The sequence below is a fragment of the Mesoplodon densirostris genome, chromosome X (genome assembly GCF_025265405.1).
Source record: "Mesoplodon densirostris isolate mMesDen1 chromosome X, mMesDen1 primary haplotype, whole genome shotgun sequence".
Taxonomy (NCBI): Eukaryota; Metazoa; Chordata; class Mammalia; order Artiodactyla; family Ziphiidae; genus Mesoplodon; species Mesoplodon densirostris.
This window is the reverse complement of record NC_082681.1, coordinates 33,345,360-33,361,984: the sequence shown is the minus strand read 5'-3', so window position 1 is coordinate 33,361,984 and position 16,625 is coordinate 33,345,360. Positions and strand designations below refer to the sequence as shown.

Here is a 16,625-nt window from a genome sequence, read left to right as displayed (position 1 = left end):
ATAAAAAGATAACATATAGAGAAGGGCCCCCTTCTTTTGTGCCCTCCCCACCACTTGGCAAGGCAGGAGTTCCTTGAGTAGATAAGAAGCTGTACTTCAAAGTTTGCAAACCATCCTCTTACTGGTCCCTTTGCCTCCCTTGTCCATCCCTCTTCCTATCCCCATTTCAGGGTAGGACAATAGTTGCCAGGTGGGCTGGGAAAATTCCTAGGAGGCCAGACGCTTAGGTCACTGATGTCATTTCTCTAACTCCAAGGAAAATCTTATTGCATTTGTTACTTCGTGGTCTCTAATGCAAGTGTGTGGTTAAATGGATACGGTTATAGGCACGTACAAGACTGTGTGATGATGAGCCTGAAGGTACAAAGGCTTTGAGAGCGATAAATGCTCAAAAAATCACCTAGCTCTGGATTCTTAGACATTTCAGGTGAGTTAAGAAGCTGTGGAAGTACAAACATTTACAATAAATTAAGATTTCAAGCTGAGGGTCTGAACATAGGGCTCTATTAATGAGCCGGCTTTTAAAATCTACATGGTGGGCTTCCCTGGTGGCGCAGTGTTTGAGAATCTGCCTGCTAATGCAGGGGACACGGGTTCGAGACCTGGACTGGGAGGATCCCACATGCCGCGGAGCAACTAGGCCCGTGAGCCACAACTACTGAGCCTGTGTGCGTCCGGAGCCTGTGCTCCGCAACAAGAGAGGCCGCGATAGTGAGTGGCCCCCGCTTGCCACAACTGGAGAAAGCCCTCGCATAGAAACGAAGACCCAACACAGCAAAAATAAATAAAGTAATTAATAAACTCCTACCTCCAAGATCTTCAAAAAAGAAAAAAAGAAAACCACAGCTTTAAAAATAAATAAATAAATAAATAAAATCTACATGGTGCTGAGGGGAGCATAATCCACGTAAAGGTATTTTGAGAAAAGCATAAACTCTTATCTACATGTAAGGTGCACGGGGAAAGGGGGATGGGGAGATGATTATGTGTCCATTACAGAATGTGGACAAATGTCCAGAGGGGACCCCTTTGGGAAACAGAAGGAAGCTTGGTAAAATCTTTTTTCTCACCCTTATACTCCTGTGAGGAAGAGGTTTTTCTCAGTTGGACTCCAAAAACGTTTTCAACAACAGCCCGACTGGTGGGTGAATTTGAATGGCTGTTACCTTGATCAGAGTAAGTGCCCCCAGAAGTGGACGTTTGCCAGACAGGAGCATTGGTGAACTTCACAGCTTTGGTAGCAGGAATCAGGATGTTCTTAATGAGGTCTTCAGAGCCTTGGCTGTGTTGCTTGGTTTTGTTTGGAGAAGCTGGGTCTCTCGGTAGGGACCAGCAGCTAGGATCGCTCTCCAAAATGGTTCCCTCAGCAGCAGCACTTTTGGGACTTGAATAAACCTGTTGCTGCTGTTCAGGGGCTGCAGGAGCCTGAAAAGGGTGTCTGGGAGGCAGGTGCTCCCCCGAGCCCCTCCACTCCACAGGTGCACTCACTGGGCCTGTTGAGAAAGTCTGTGGCTGAAATTCAGCCTCATCTTTGGCTTGGCCAGGGTGTCTGCAAGGCAGCTGCTGTTTAGAACTACTCCACCTTACAGGAGTGCTCTCTGAACGTGAGAAGCCTTTTTGCAGGCCTTCAGGCCTCCCCAAGCACGGTAAAGGGCTTTTCGTAGGCAGCTTCTTCAAAGAAATGCCTCCCTCAGTATCGGTACCCTTGTAGCCTGAGAAAACTTGGTGCTCGATTTTAGGCCTCGACAAAGATTTGGAAGGTTGATTTGAAGACAGAGGATCCACATAGATTCTCTTCTCAGTAGAAGGCCTCTCTGAAAAGAAGTGCTGTACCATGAACTTCATGAACAACTGGAAAAGATTGGGACGCACCAATTCCTTAGATATGCCTTCTTCAACTGCCATGCCCTCTAGACGTGAGGACATTTCCTCAACTTTTAACTTTTTAACTGACCGGGCAGGGTGTCTGGGAGGCAGTGACCTCCCAGAAATGCCCACCTCAACAGCAGCACCCTCAAAACTTGACATTTCCTGGAGTTTAGGTCTTACAGTGGACTGGGAATGTTTGGAAGGCGGCAGCTTGGTAGAAGCACCCCCTTCAATGTCGACACTCTCTGGACCTGCAGAGATTGGTTGTTTGACTACTGGTCTCGTCGGGGCCTCAGAAGTCACTCTGGGAGGCCGTGGCCCCATGGGAATGCCCCACTCCACAGCAGCGCTCTCTGGACCTGCAGAGGCTTGTTGCTTGGATGTAGGGCCCACCCAGGACTGGAAAGGGTGCCTGGGAGGCATCTGCTGCACAGAAGCACCCCACGCTCCAGACACATTCTTTGAAGCCCAGGAGACTTGTTTTCGGTCTTTGGGCCTCCCCAAAGCCTGGGAAGGGGGTCCGGGACGCAGATTTTCCTCACAGCTGCTCCAATCCTCAGCCCTCTTGTACTTTTCGACATAACTCTTTGATCCTGTGGAGACTTCATCTTCAGGCTCCCCCAAAGCCTGGGAAGTGCATCTGGGAGCCAGCTGCTCATCAGAACTGGTCATTTGCACTACAAAACCGGATTCTGCGAAGACTTCTTGGCCATCTTTGGACTTCCTCAAAGGCTGGAGGGAGTGCCTGGGAGCCCGCTGCTGCCCAAAGCCACTCCCCTCTTTGGAAGCACCCTCATAATGCGAAAAGACGGCTTCCACTTCTGGCTTCCCCAAGGCCCAGGAAGAATATCTAGGAGCCCCCCACCTAGGAGCCTGCTGCTGCTCAGGACCGCTCACTTCCACAGCTGAACTTTCTGATTCTGGGAAGACTTCTTGTTCATTTTTGTGCTTCTTGGAGGGCTGGAAAGCCAGCTGCTGCTCAGAACGACTGCCCGCCTCTGAAGTACCCTCTGAATCTGAGGCAACGGCTTCAGCTTTCAGCTCCCCTGAGGACGGGGAAAGGCTTCTGGGAGGCAGCCTCTCTGCAGTAATACCTCCCTGTACCAAAGCTCTCTCGGTATCTGAAATGCTTGCTGTAAAGGCCTGGACAACGTTTCCAGGAGACTTTTCTTTGTAGGTATCTTGAGCTGACTTCATTTTAAATTGGACACTTTTCAAATCAAAGCTGGACGCTTCTTCCTCTTCTGACTGGCTATGAGAAGGATCCATAAACACCTGATGCTCCAGTGTCACTGAGAAAATATCTCGGGTTGTAGAAGGGCTTCCTACCACGGGTTCTTTCTTCTTGGTTTCTGTCTTCTTGGCTCCAGAAGCCCCATCTCCATGGGATGGTGACAGACCACTAACCATGGACTCTTCCATGTCTTCAGGTATGGGTTGTGATGCTGATGCTTTTCTGCCTTCAAAATCTATACCGGCATTTCTCCTTCCCATGTCATCTTTATCTGAAAGCAGCCCCTGAGGAGTAGCGCTTTCTGTTCGTGCCTTTGGGGGCTGCTCTGTGACTTGCTTCTCCAACGGCAGGTGCCAGGAAGGGAAACCCCTGGCAGTCTTACCGGCAGGTGGGGACCCAGCTCCATTGCCTAGGCCAAGTGCTCGACTGGATGGTTTAAAGCTTCTTCCTTTGGATTCATGCTCACGTATTTCTGAAGTACTTGAGCCTCTCCTTCCACATTGTCTTCTGTATGCTGCTGGAAATGGGTAGCCCTGGCTCTCAGCAGCATCTCTGTTTGCAGCCTGATCTGTTGTCTTCTGTTCATAAGTCCCAGTTTTGTTTCTCGGTTCCCAGCCTGAGGCACCTGTACCAAATAGAAGTAAGGAAAGGAAAGATGTGTACTTTAGATTTTGTAAAATAAGAATACTCCTCCCTGGCCCAATGGGTACCTATTTGCTATTGAATTCCCTAGCAGGGAGAAGTAGCTATTCAGAACACAGAGAACAACTTGGTCACTATTAGCCTTCTGTGGTGGGAAATTTTTAAATCAAAGTGAAATCCGGCTTTATGAACTGATTCCAAGGTTGGCACATCACCATTAGATGTGAGACACAGCAAAAGGCAATTTTTGAACTTGTAACAACGATTACCTTTTAGGAAACTGACTGGGGCAGGGTGAAGGGAAATTTTACTTCCTACTTAGTATTTCTATTTTCTACTTAATTCTACTTAATTTTTATATAATATGCAGGTATTGCTTTATTTTTTAGAAAGGTGTCAACAGGGGTTATCTGGAAGGTAGGATTATGGCCCCCCATTTCTTCTGCTTTCAACTCTCTTTATTAAAATAATCTGATGTAATATACATGCAAAGCCATTCTTGGAAAGCCTTAACAACTGCCTCGGTCCACAGGCTTCAGGTCAAGCACAAGGCAGCAGTTCTACAGACTGCTTCTCTCCTCTCTATTACTTTTACTAAGGAACTTATTTTAATCCCCAGGTGGGAGGGCCCTCGGGGGCCTCCCGTCCCTCATCATCCACTGGTCCCTAGCTCCACCTAGTGGTTTCACATCTAGCATATAGTGCTGAGCATGGGGTGCTGTACTCCAAACCACTCCCATGACATGGAAAACCAAAGTTATCTGCCCTCATGGACACTGAATAAGTATTATCCTCTGTGTGTAAAAGTGACAGCTATTAAAAATAAATATGAAAAGAGGATAAAAAGAAAGCAAAAGAAATTGCTCATTTAATTTCTTGTTTTGTTGTTGTTATGCAGAAGAGTTTTGTGGTTTTGTTACTTTTCATGGGAAAACGTATTTAGGGATATCCTGCCTTTGAACCCACATGTGAAATCCTTTGTGGCAAAAATATGAAATAGCTGTTTGACTTAATTTGTGGAACAGGAATTTTGGTTTATCAAGTATTGCTTGAAATTAGATTGCTATCAGCTGGAGCTAACATCCACATCCACACACACACACACACACACACACACCACACACACACACACAGATTTTCACTCCAGTGGTTTTTGTTGTTTGGGGATTTGATGGGTGTTGGCTGCCAAGGACATCTGTCTGCAGCTGCCCAAGCCCTCTTTGCCCATGGATATGGGAACTGGTCTCACTGTTAACACAAGACCTTTTCTCTCTAATGGAAGAGAAAAGCAACTTTAAAAAACCAGGGTCTTTTTCGCCAGTTCTGTTATTATTGTCTGGTTCTGTTGCTGAGGGGGAATGCTGAAGGGGAAATCACTGGCTGCCCTCGGATATCTGGGCTCACTGAGGAACTCAGCATGTACATTAGACATAGAATTAAACAAACTTACAAACAAACATAAAACACCTCTCTGGTTGGAAATTCATTTAGGTACAATAGGAATCCAGGTATGACCCTTTACCTAAATCTCACACAAGTGGCAACTGTATTAATTGGGCAGTTTAGATGGATAAACTTGGACAACATTAGTATGCATCTTAAACTGAAGGCTCTCTGAGGACCACCAACAGCAGGCCTGGGTTCCTGTCACATAGCACCATGCCATTAAGCTTGAGGACATGATTCTGAGTGAGGGTGAAGATGTGCCAACCTGTACTGTCTTTTTTCGGCTTCTTTTGGTCAGCTTCTTTCGGTTCGGTTGTTCTTTTCTTTTCTTCAGAAGCCAGTGGAAGGCTTGGCTTCTCCTGCTTTGGTTTTGCCTAAAAGAGGGAAAGAAAGAGCTTGAATCAGACTTAAGTGCTCTGAAGCCACCCCTGCATGGTTGCCGAAGAAAAAAGCATCAGGAAAAATGTCCTTACTATCCAAATGGCTCTGCTGGGAGCATAATAATACAATTCATGGAAATGATTTCCAAAGGCGCCCATAACCTGGTGATCATTTTACCTGTTGGAAGTGGTTCACCTAGATTTGAGGTTTCTGATCTCTGAGTGATATGCTGCAGGGAGCTCTAGAAAACACCCCAGAAACCACTGACCCACACTGCAAGGCCATAAATCTGAAAATGGGGTTGCTGGGCCTGACAACAATCATACTCTTGGCAACACTGGAATTCTTAAATTTGCTTCACCAGACCTGGGAGCCACATTCAAGTCCTGTTGGCTTCTTTTCAGGGGATTTAGTGAAAGCATGAATTATATCTTTCTAGCTCAAAAGAAGAAAAAGGATTGGGGTTTGGTTAGGAAGGAAGAGAGAAAAAGATGAAGGGCTCAGCCCTCACACTGAAGGGGGTGAAATTGGTTTAGTATAATCAAGGTTTTCAGATAATGACAGTGCAGCTTTGGAAATGTCAGAGTTGCACTGCACTGAACAGGGTCTGTAGTTAGCTTTGTGTAAGCCTTTGTGATATGCATCTAAAGGCAAACATACAACTCTTTATGTTCCTACTCGAAGTGCCTATGTAAACAGACACAGCTCAAAATTATTTCCTTTTGAGTGAATGAGGTCAGATAGACCTGGATTCAGATCTTTGCTCCATCATTTACTCTCTGTGTGATCTTGGGCAAATTATTTTCTAAATCTCTGTCCGCATCTATAAATTAAGGATAAGGGGAAACCTCCTGTGGGACTTGCAGACCTAAGAGATTTCAAAGCAGGGAGCCAGTGGCAGCAGCCTCTGTGTCATAAATGTTCCTGGACTCTTTTGTATTCATCCATGTGTCAGGGAGAGAGTCACAAGGAAGAAGTAGATGTCCTGGCCTTGTTAGAGAGCGCTACCCAGGCCTTTCCTCAATTAGGCAGAAGGAAGAAAGTCAGAAAGAAGAGTCACACTAAGTTTCCCTTAGCCAACATTCCCTGTCTTCCAGGTTTGTGGTGAGGTTTCCAGGTGATCATGCATATACAGGATTTAGTGCATAGTAATTGATCAGCCTCTGCTTGACACCAAACCAAGGAGATTCAGGGCCACCAGAACGCCCTCCTAGGCTGGCCACCCTACCAACTGTTCTTTCAACTTATACTTTGTTTTCCTTTTAAAGCTAAACTGTAATGTTTAAGCTAGGGGCAACATGATGGGGTGAAAAGGGTACTGGGCTGGAAGTCAAAAGACTGGGTTCTGGCCTTAGCTCTGCCACTACCAGAGTGTTTGACCCTGGGCATCTGTTTGTGCTTTACTGTCCTTCCCTGTAAAATGCTTGTAACTATGAAATCTTTTAATCTTTTCCAGCTCTGATTTACAGCCCTTTACTTATAGCCCAGAGTCACTGAGACTAAAGATTCACCAAAGTGAATCTTCCAGCTAACTGACACATCCTTTAAAATACCAACATCTTTTAATTCTTAGCTTTTAGTAAAAACCTTTTCCAAAGGCATCACTTCCCTATCTTCCTAAATAGGAATCAGGGAATATAGTCCAGCTTTTCTTGATGATTTGGATGAATAATGAACATGACCTATTACACTGGATACAGTGTGGCCCTTCTGCTGCTATCGCTACTGTTGCTGCCACCTGCCCCCCTTGTAGTCACCCTAGTGAATTAACAAACCAGGGAGGATGGCAGAAATAGCTGAGAAGCTCTCATGCCCGGGGATGGTAAGGGTTTAACTGCACCACCAAAGATTAGACTTTCTGCCTACAAGCCCAAGATTTAACCTATAACAACCTGACTCAATTCTTGAATTTACTAATAGAGAGTTTATTACATTAAAGCAGGACAAATGTTTAGATTGATGTTAGGAAATATTGACTATAAATAATTTAACTCCATTAACCTATAAAATACATAGTTAGCTTACTCAAATTAATAGAAAGAGAAAACTACATATCCTAAAATGTTAATTTTCTTCATTGTAATCCCCAAGGTAACCACTAAGAAAATGATTTTAAAATATATAGAGAAGGGAATGAAAACAGTACACTGAAAAAAATTAATTAAATCCAAAATAAGGTAGTAATGGAAGAACTGGGGTACAAAAAAGATGTAAGATATATAGGGAAAAAAAGAGCAAAACAGAAGAAGTCCTTCCTTATCAGTAATTGCTATGAATTAAACTCTCCAATTAAAAGGGCAGAAATTGGCAAGATGAATTTTAAAAACATGATCCATTTATATGCTATCTACAAGAGACTCGCTTTAGATCCAAAGGCACAAATAAGTCGAAAGTGAAAGGATGATTAAAGGGTTTCCAAGCAAACAGTAGCCAAAAGAGAGGTCGGGTGGCTATGCTAACATCAAACAAAACAGACTTCAGGTCAAAATTGTTACAGGAGACAAAGATGGACATTATACATTGATAAAAGGGTCAATCCATCAGAAGATAGAACAATCATAAATGTATACACACCAAACAACTGACCCTCTCCTAAATACATGAAGCAGAAATTGACAGAACTGAAGGGAGAAATAGACAGTTACACAATAATAGAGACTTCAGTATCCCACTTTCAATAATGAATAAATAGTCAGACAGAAGAGCAATAAGGAAATAGAGGACTTGAAACAATACTATAAACCAAGTAAGCCTAACAGGTATATACAGAACATTCCATTCAACGAGAGCATAATACATACTGTTCTGAAATACACATGGAACATTCTCCTGTATAGACCATATGCTAGGCCACAAAATAAATCTTAATAAATGTTAAAAGATTGAAATCATGCAAAGTATCTTCTCTGACCACAACAGAACGAAACTAGAAATCAATAACAGAAGGAAGACTGGAAAATTCACAAATAGGTGGAAATTAAACAACACACCCTTAAGCAACAAATGGGTCAAAGAAGAAATCAAAAGGAAAGTTAGAAAATACTTTGACATGAATTAATACTAAAACACAACATAACAAAATTTATGTGATGCAGCAAAAGCATTCCTAAGAAATTTATAGCTGTATATACTTGTTAAAAAAGAAGAAAGATCTCAAATCAATAATCTAACTCTCCACCTTAAGGAACTAGAAAGATAAAACTAAACCCAAAGCTAGCAAAAGGAAGGAAATAACAAAGATGAAAGCAGAGGTAATGAAATAGGGAACAGAAAAACAATATGGAAAATCAATGAAACCAAAAGTTGGTTCCTTGAAAAGTAAAACAAAATTGACAAATCTTTAGCTAGATTGATTAAGAAAAAAAGAGACAAGATACAAATTACTAAAATAAGAATGAAAGGGAACAATTACTACTGACCTTATAGAAATAAAAAGGATTATAAGACAGTACTATGAATAAATGTATAGATAGCCTAGATGAAATGGATAAATTCCTAGACACATTCAAATTACCAGAATTGAATCAAAAAGAAATAGAAAATCTGAATATACCTATAACAAGTAAAGAGATTGAATCAGTAATCAAAACCTCCCAACAAAGAAAAAACCAGGACCAGATGGCTTTACTGGTGAATTCTACCAAACTTTTAAAGGATAATGCCAATCCTTCACAAATATTTCAAAAAAATATGAGGGAACACTTCCTGATTCTATGAGGCAAACATTACCATGATTCCAAAGCCAGATAAAGGCATCACAAGAAAAGAATGCTATAGACCTACATCCCTCATGAATACATGTGCAAAATACGAGCAAACCAAATCCAACAGCATATTAAGGGCAATTATACTTTACGAGCAACTGGGATTTATCCCAGAATTGCAAGGAGATTCAACATATGAAAATAATGATGTAATATATTATGAAAATCAAATGTAATATACCACATTAATAGAAAGAAAGAAAAAATAATATCATCACAATTGATGTAAAAAAAGCATTTTACAAAATCCAATACCCTTTATGTTAAAAGCACCTAACAGGGCTTCCCTGGTGGTGCAGTGGTTGAGAGTCCGCCTGCCAATGCAGGGGACGCAGGTTCGTGCCCCGGTCCGGGAGGATCCCACATACCGCGGAGCAGCTGGGCCCATGAGCCATGGCCACTGAGCCTGTGCGTCCAGAGCCTGTGCTCCACAATGGGAGAGGCCACAACAGTGAGAGGCCCGCGTACCGCAAAAAAAAAAAAAGCAACTAGCAAACTAGGGATAAAAAGCATATATGAAAAACCCATAGCTAACATCATACTTAATGGTGAAAGGCTTAATGGTGAAAGCTTTTCCCCTAAGATGAGGAAAAAGACAAAGATGTCTGCTTTTGCCACTTTTATTCAGCAGTCTACTGGAAGTTCTAACCAGAGCAATTAGGCAAGGAAAAGAAAGAAAATGCCTACAAATTCGAAAGGAAGAAGTAAAACTATCCCTCTTTACAAATGACATAATCTTATGTACAGAAAATTCTGTATATAGATATAGTCATTATACTTATAATGAATGATCAGATATGGAATTTCAAAGAGAAATGAAAACTATTTTTAAAAGGAGCCAAATAGAAATTCCCAGAACATATGAAAATTACAATGTCTGGGGAAAAAATTCCCAGATAGATTTTGCATGCTCATGAAAGCAGAAGAAAATACCAAGTAAATTTGTATAGAGAAGTCAACATAAATGACATACTATAAAGAAAAGAAATTAAATGATTAACAAATTTTAAAAAAAGAAAATTCTGAAAAATCCCCAAAAATCTGTTAGAGCTAATAAATGAATCAATCATAGTTGAAAGATACAAAATCAACACACAAACTCTAGTTGTATCTCTGTACACTCAGAATGAACAACCCAAAAAAGGTAATTAAGAAAACACTTCCATTTACAATAGCATCAAAAAGAATGAACTAACTGGAAATAAATTTAACCAAGGGGTTCAAGACTTGCACACTGTAAACTACAAAATATTGCTGAAAGAAATTAAAGAACTAAAGAAACGAAGACATCTCATGTTCATGGATTGGAAAACCTAATGTTAAGATGGTGATACTCCCCAAAGTGATCTACAAATTCAGAGCCATCCTTATCAAAATCCCAATGTGTCTTTTTGAAGATATGGAAAAACTGATAGTAAAATTCATACAGAATTTCAAGGGATCTCGAATAGCCTGAACGATCTTGAAAAGGAAGAATAGAATTGGAGGACTCACACTTCTTGATTTCAAACCTTACTACAAAGCTACAGTAATCAGGACAGTGTAGTACTGGCATAAGCATAGACATATAGATCAATAGAATAGAATTGAGAGTCCAGAAATAAGCCCATTCATCTACGGTTAAGTGATTTGCAGAAGGGTGACAAGACCATTCAATGGAGGAAAGAATAGTCTTTCCAACAAATGGTGCTGGGACAACTGGATAGCCACATGCGAAAGAATGAAGTTAGACCCTTATCTCACACAATATGTAAAAATAAACTCAAACTGGATCAAAGGTCTAAATATAAGAGCTAAAACTCTTAGAAGAAAACATAGGGGTAAATCTTCATGATCTTAGATTTGGCAATGGTTTCTTAAATATGACACCAAAAGCACAAGTACCAAAAGAAAAAAATCAATACATTGGACTTCAACAAAAATTTTAAAATTTTATCCAATTTTGTTCTCTGATAAAGTTAAAAAGCAACTCACAGAATGGGAGAAATTTTTTGAAAATCGTATATCTGATAAGGGTGTAGTATCCAGAATATATAAAAAAACTTTTACAACTCAACAACAAAAAAACAAACAACCCAATTTAAAAATGGTCAAAGGACTTGAATAGACATTTCTCCTAAGAAGATAATACAAATGGCCAATAAGCATATGAGATGATGCTTCACGTCATTAGTCACTAGAGAAATGCAAATCAAAACCGCAGTGAGATACTTCACACCCACTAGAAACACTGTATATAAAAAGGGGGGGCTTCCCTGGTGGCGCAGTGGTTGAGAATCCGCCTGCCGATGCAGGGGACACGGGTTCGTGCCCCGGTCCGGGAAGATCCCACATGCCGCGGAGCAGCTAGGCCCATGAGCTATGGCCGCTGAGCCTGCGCGTCCGGAGCCTGTGCTCCGCAACGGGAGAGGCCACAACAGTGAGAGGCCCGCGTACCGCAAAAAAAAAAAAAAGGGGGGGAAAATAACAAGTGTTAGCCAGGATGTAGAGATATTGGAACCCTCATATATAGTTGGTGGGAATGTGGAGTGGTGTAGCTGCTGGGGAAAACAATTTGGTGGGTCCTCAAAAAGTTAAGTATAGAATTACCATATGACCCAGCAGTTCTACTTCTAGGTATATACCTAAATGAATTAAAAACAGGTGTTCAAACAAAGACTTGTGTATGAATGTTCACAGCAGCAATAGCCAATGGTGGATAGGACCCAAATGTTCATCAACGGATGAACAGCTAAACTAAACATGGGACCTCCATACAATGGAGTATTATTCAGCCATAAAAATGACTGAAGTACCGATCTATGCTACGACGTGGATGAACCTCAAAAACATTTGCTAAGTGAAAGAAGCCAGATACAAAAGGCCATATATTGTATGATTACATTTCCATGAAGTATCCAGAATAGGCAAATCCAGAGACAGAAAGCAGATTAGTAGTTACCAGGGGCTGAGAGGGAGGAGGAATGATGAGTGACTGCTTAGTGGGCCTGGGGCTTCCTTATGCAGGAACCAAAGCTGTTCTGGAACTGGAGAGCGGTGACGGTTGCACAACATTGTGAGTGTACTTAATGCAACTGAATTGTACACTTCAACATGATGAATTTTATGTTATGTGTATTTTACCATGATACAAAATGTTACCTAATTCAATCCTTCCACCAGTTCAGACTGTTCCAGTTTGTCTGACTTAGTGCTATTGTCATAGCCTAAATTCATAAATCAGTGAGCATCCTAATTTGGTTTGAGAGTTTGATGGCCATCTGTCCTGAGCAGGAGCAGAGCCTATGACAGAAGCAAGCATGTCAGCTCCATGACAACAAGCAATGTTAAAGCCTGTGCCTTAACTTTGGTCCTAACCAAATTGTATTTTTGTTGCCATATCTAACTGAAGGCTGCTTCCCTCCATAGAATCTTTTAACATCAAAACAGTGTTTTGTGCTGACTGGCTAATTATCTTCATCATAAATTACCTTTCTGTATACTTTTTAGTCCCCACGGTTAATTGTTCTAAACTCTACTTCACTCTAAAAGCCCTCTCAAGTTCAAAAACAACCAATCAAATTAACCACGCAATAGTATGAGAATGGAAGTGTTGATATGAGCAAAATCTGCTGATTTTCCAGTTGTTGATGGGTATTTTTTGGTTGGCAAAGCTAGACATATGAAATACACATACCTGCCCTCTCGTGTCAAATGACTTTTCATGCGAATATGTGTCTATCAAACAATACTACATGCCCTAACCTTTGAGATTTTGGCATTGGAATCTGTAGAGGCTTTACTTCCATAAAAATCTCTATTGTTTTCTTCATGAAATCACTGAAAACACCTGCAAACTTTTTTTTCAGAAATACTGTCTTCCATTGCTTATAAATTACAGTGCTGATTATTTGGTTTGTAGAATTAGACAGAAAATGTAAACCACCAGACAAATCAAAAGCAAGAATGGCAGCTCCTTCCCCAGACATCCCCCTAGTATTGAGCTACAGCAGGAATAAAAGCATCCCCCACAACCTGAGACTTAGGATGGAGCTAACACTTGCCTTCTTCAATGTCAAGGTCATGTCTGATGAACCCTCCTTTCGTGGGCTCTTCGGTGACTCATCCTCAACAGAGATTTCTTCAAAATCCCTAAAGACTGTGTCAGATCGAATAAGACGTGGGTTGGTCCTGGATTGGCGTGGGCGCTGTGGTGGGATCTGTCAAGGAGGAGGACAGAAGGAAAAAGTTAAAACTTGTGTGCCTTCCTCCAAGTTACTTGTTGCTTAATGACTGAAGGGCTAAGAACCCAAAGTGAAAACAATGAACCAGTACATACTCAAACCAAAGACGAATAGCCTTGGTTCACTCTCTGGGTTGCTGCACACTTTTGCCGATCCCCAAAGACAGAAACTTCAAATTGCTTGTTTGATCAAAACCAGAATCCTGGTGGTACCTCCTACTGATGCCAAGTATAAATCTTGTTTGAGTCTGATTTTTGTTTTGATCTTGGCCCTGTCTTTGGAAGTCCAGATCTTGGGAAGATGAGTCTTTGAGTTATGATCTGGGCTTGGCACCCAAACTCCAATCCTGATTTCTATCATTCTATCAGTCCAGGAATTGTCTGGATCAAATCTTGACCGTGTTGGCTCCTTATCTTAAGCCTGTCAAGATTGATTTTCTGGGATTTTTAGAAAATCTACAGAACTAGTCCTGGTTAGAACTGGCTTACTAGTTTTCTGAAGTGGATAAAATTGATCATTTGGGTTTACCTTGAGCTTCAGCAGACTGATTTAGTTGATTCCAGTTTGAAGTTCATGGTACACTTGAATTTGAGGCACTGGTCCCTGCCATGGTCCTCTTGATGTGGATCAGAATACCTGATTTTATCATTAACAAATACTGGCTAAGCATGTACAGTGTACCATACCCATTTTAGGCAGTGGGCCTACAGCAATAAACAAAACAAATCCTTGTTGTCATGGAGCTGACATGCTTGCTTCTGTCATAGGCTCTGCTCCTGCTCAGGACAGACGGCAGTCAAGCTCTCAAAGCCAAAGAAAAGGGGCCACAATGAATTTCTGCCTGTGGGGTACTCCCAGACAATGTCTAAGGTGCCCTCTTATTACTACCAGGTCCCACTGGGGGCTCTTGAGGAGAGACCTTGGGGATTAACCATCCCCAAGCCCAATTGTGATAATAATCACTATACTAATGGCAGCTAACTTTTACTGAAGGCTTTACTCTGCTTTAATCTTTATTATTTCCTCCCCCTTGCTAGCTTTGGGTTTAGCTTGCTTTACTCTTTCTAGTTCCTTAATCTGGAGAGCTAGGTTATTGATTTGAGATTTTTCTCCCTGCCAGGCAGGGAGTGCTCTCCATAGATGTATTTCATTCGAACCTTACACTTCTTTGAAAGCATTTGCTCTTGTGGTCTCCATATTACCGATGGGGAAAACCAGGTCTGAGAAATTACATGACTGGCCCTAACTCTCACAGTGGCAGAGCAAGCATCTGAAAAGGTCTGCTTGTCTTTAAGCCTACGTTCTTAACCAATCCGCACTCCTGTCTCCTAACTACAAGGGCCAGGAGTATGTCCCATACTCAAGTTCAGGAAGTTTAAAGGCAACAGCGAGAAGAGGTGGTGTGCCTGCTTCCTTAGGAAGGGCTGCAGAGGGAGAGTTGGGTCTGTGAGCAATAAGAAAAGCTGCTTTGTAGTCTCAGTTTCTTAAATGACTGAATTCAGTTTGATTCAACAATAAGAAGATGCTAATAATCTGCTATTACCTCTTCTTGTCAATTTGTCCTCAAATAAAAAGAACATGAAACATCTTGAAGAGTAATCTAGGCACCCACATTCCTAACACTTCAGATAGGACATCAGATGAAAATTTGCCAGTAGCATATGCTTGTCAGAGATGAATCCATGTGTGTCTACGTACGCACAGCCAGGGTGGTGAAACTCCGAATGGCTCATGAAATCACTTATGGTTCCTTCGGCCGTTCACTCCTCTCCTACTTAGATAACTGTGGTAATTCTAGAGCTAATACATGTCGATGGGCACTGACACCCCCTCTCGGGGGGTGGGGGATGTGTGCATTTATCAGATCAAAACCAAAAATTGGCTCGGTCTTGGTATTTCTAACAAAGCTGTATGCCTGGATTTCCTCTCCCGCAATCTCCCAGTTGCTCTGAATGTCACTTAATCCATTAAGAATCCTGCTCCTTCAAGGGACCCAACCATTGGCCAAGTCCGTATTTACCCCAGCTGCTATGCAACACTACATGTCAGGACCCTTGACTTAATGCTATCAACCACCCTGTCATTTAGGAATGTCACCTTGGCACTTAAGGGAAGTTTCCCACGCAAACGTCAATCTGGTTGTTGATGACTCAGCTTCTGTTAACACCCTACTCCATCTTCAGCCCTGTTTCCCAGGGGAGGGACTAAGGGAGCGAACCAAAAGTATGAGGTGTGGGTCCAAACCAGACATTTAAAAAACTTGTCTTTGGGTTACTGTGGTTTTTTCTGCCCCCTTCATTGTGGGAAGAAATGCCCCTGGAATCTTTTTCTTATCTTTTTTTATTTTAATGGACTATCTCTTCTATAAGAGTCTCTTTGTTTCTGGGACTGAGAGGAGGGAGAGAGGGAGGAGCCCAGGAAACAGTATTCCCCTTTCTGAATATGAGAAATAACCCCATGGCATTTGCACGTGTGTACCTGGATTTTTGCTGCTGGATGCCAAGGGAGTATAACTGTGGAGACAAGTGAAAGCTGGTGTTGATGTTTAAAACTGAAGACTGGAAAGTTCATGGAAGTGACTTTTCCTGCTGTAGTGTGAGAGGCCAACAATCTGCTGACCTAGGGGCTGCTTTACAACCATAAGATCAGCGTTACTGGTGACCATCTCAGTGTTTGCTTCTCCACCCTTCATGGCTAACGTACCCAGCAGAACTTCCACACACAGTGTGAAAACCAGAGCGAGAGATAGGGGGTCTTAAGCAGACATGTCAGAAATAAGCCCCAGTTACCTCTTGCCAAATGCAAAATAATCAGCTCTCTAGTGGAGAAGAGTCTGACTGAGCAATGGGTAGGGGTAACTGGAGGTAAGAGGCTGTTCTACGTATGTGTTGCATTTTACAGAGACTAAAGATGTACCCTCCTTCCTGTGGAGGCAGGGCCAGAGAAGCTCAACATCTTAGAGACTGGTGTAAGGGAAAGACTATGGGTTTGGAGGTCAACACATCTGGTTCAGAGTTCCGGGTCTACCACTAGCTATATGGGTCAGCTTGTGCAATTTCTTTAATC

At 42.1% G+C, this 16,625-nt stretch overlaps 1 protein-coding gene across 1 annotated transcript in view; it reads right to left on the bottom strand.

Moving 5' to 3' along the window:
- Nucleotides 1–16,625, bottom strand: part of KIAA1210 (KIAA1210 ortholog) — a 34,585-nt gene that overhangs the window by 3,278 nt on the left and 14,682 nt on the right. Inside the window, 4 exon segments of the mRNA XM_060086411.1 lie at nt 1,026–3,728; nt 5,457–5,561; nt 5,750–5,813; nt 13,380–13,535. Of these exon segments, the coding sequence (XP_059942394.1) occupies nt 1,026–3,728; nt 5,457–5,561; nt 5,750–5,813; nt 13,380–13,535 (3,028 nt within the window).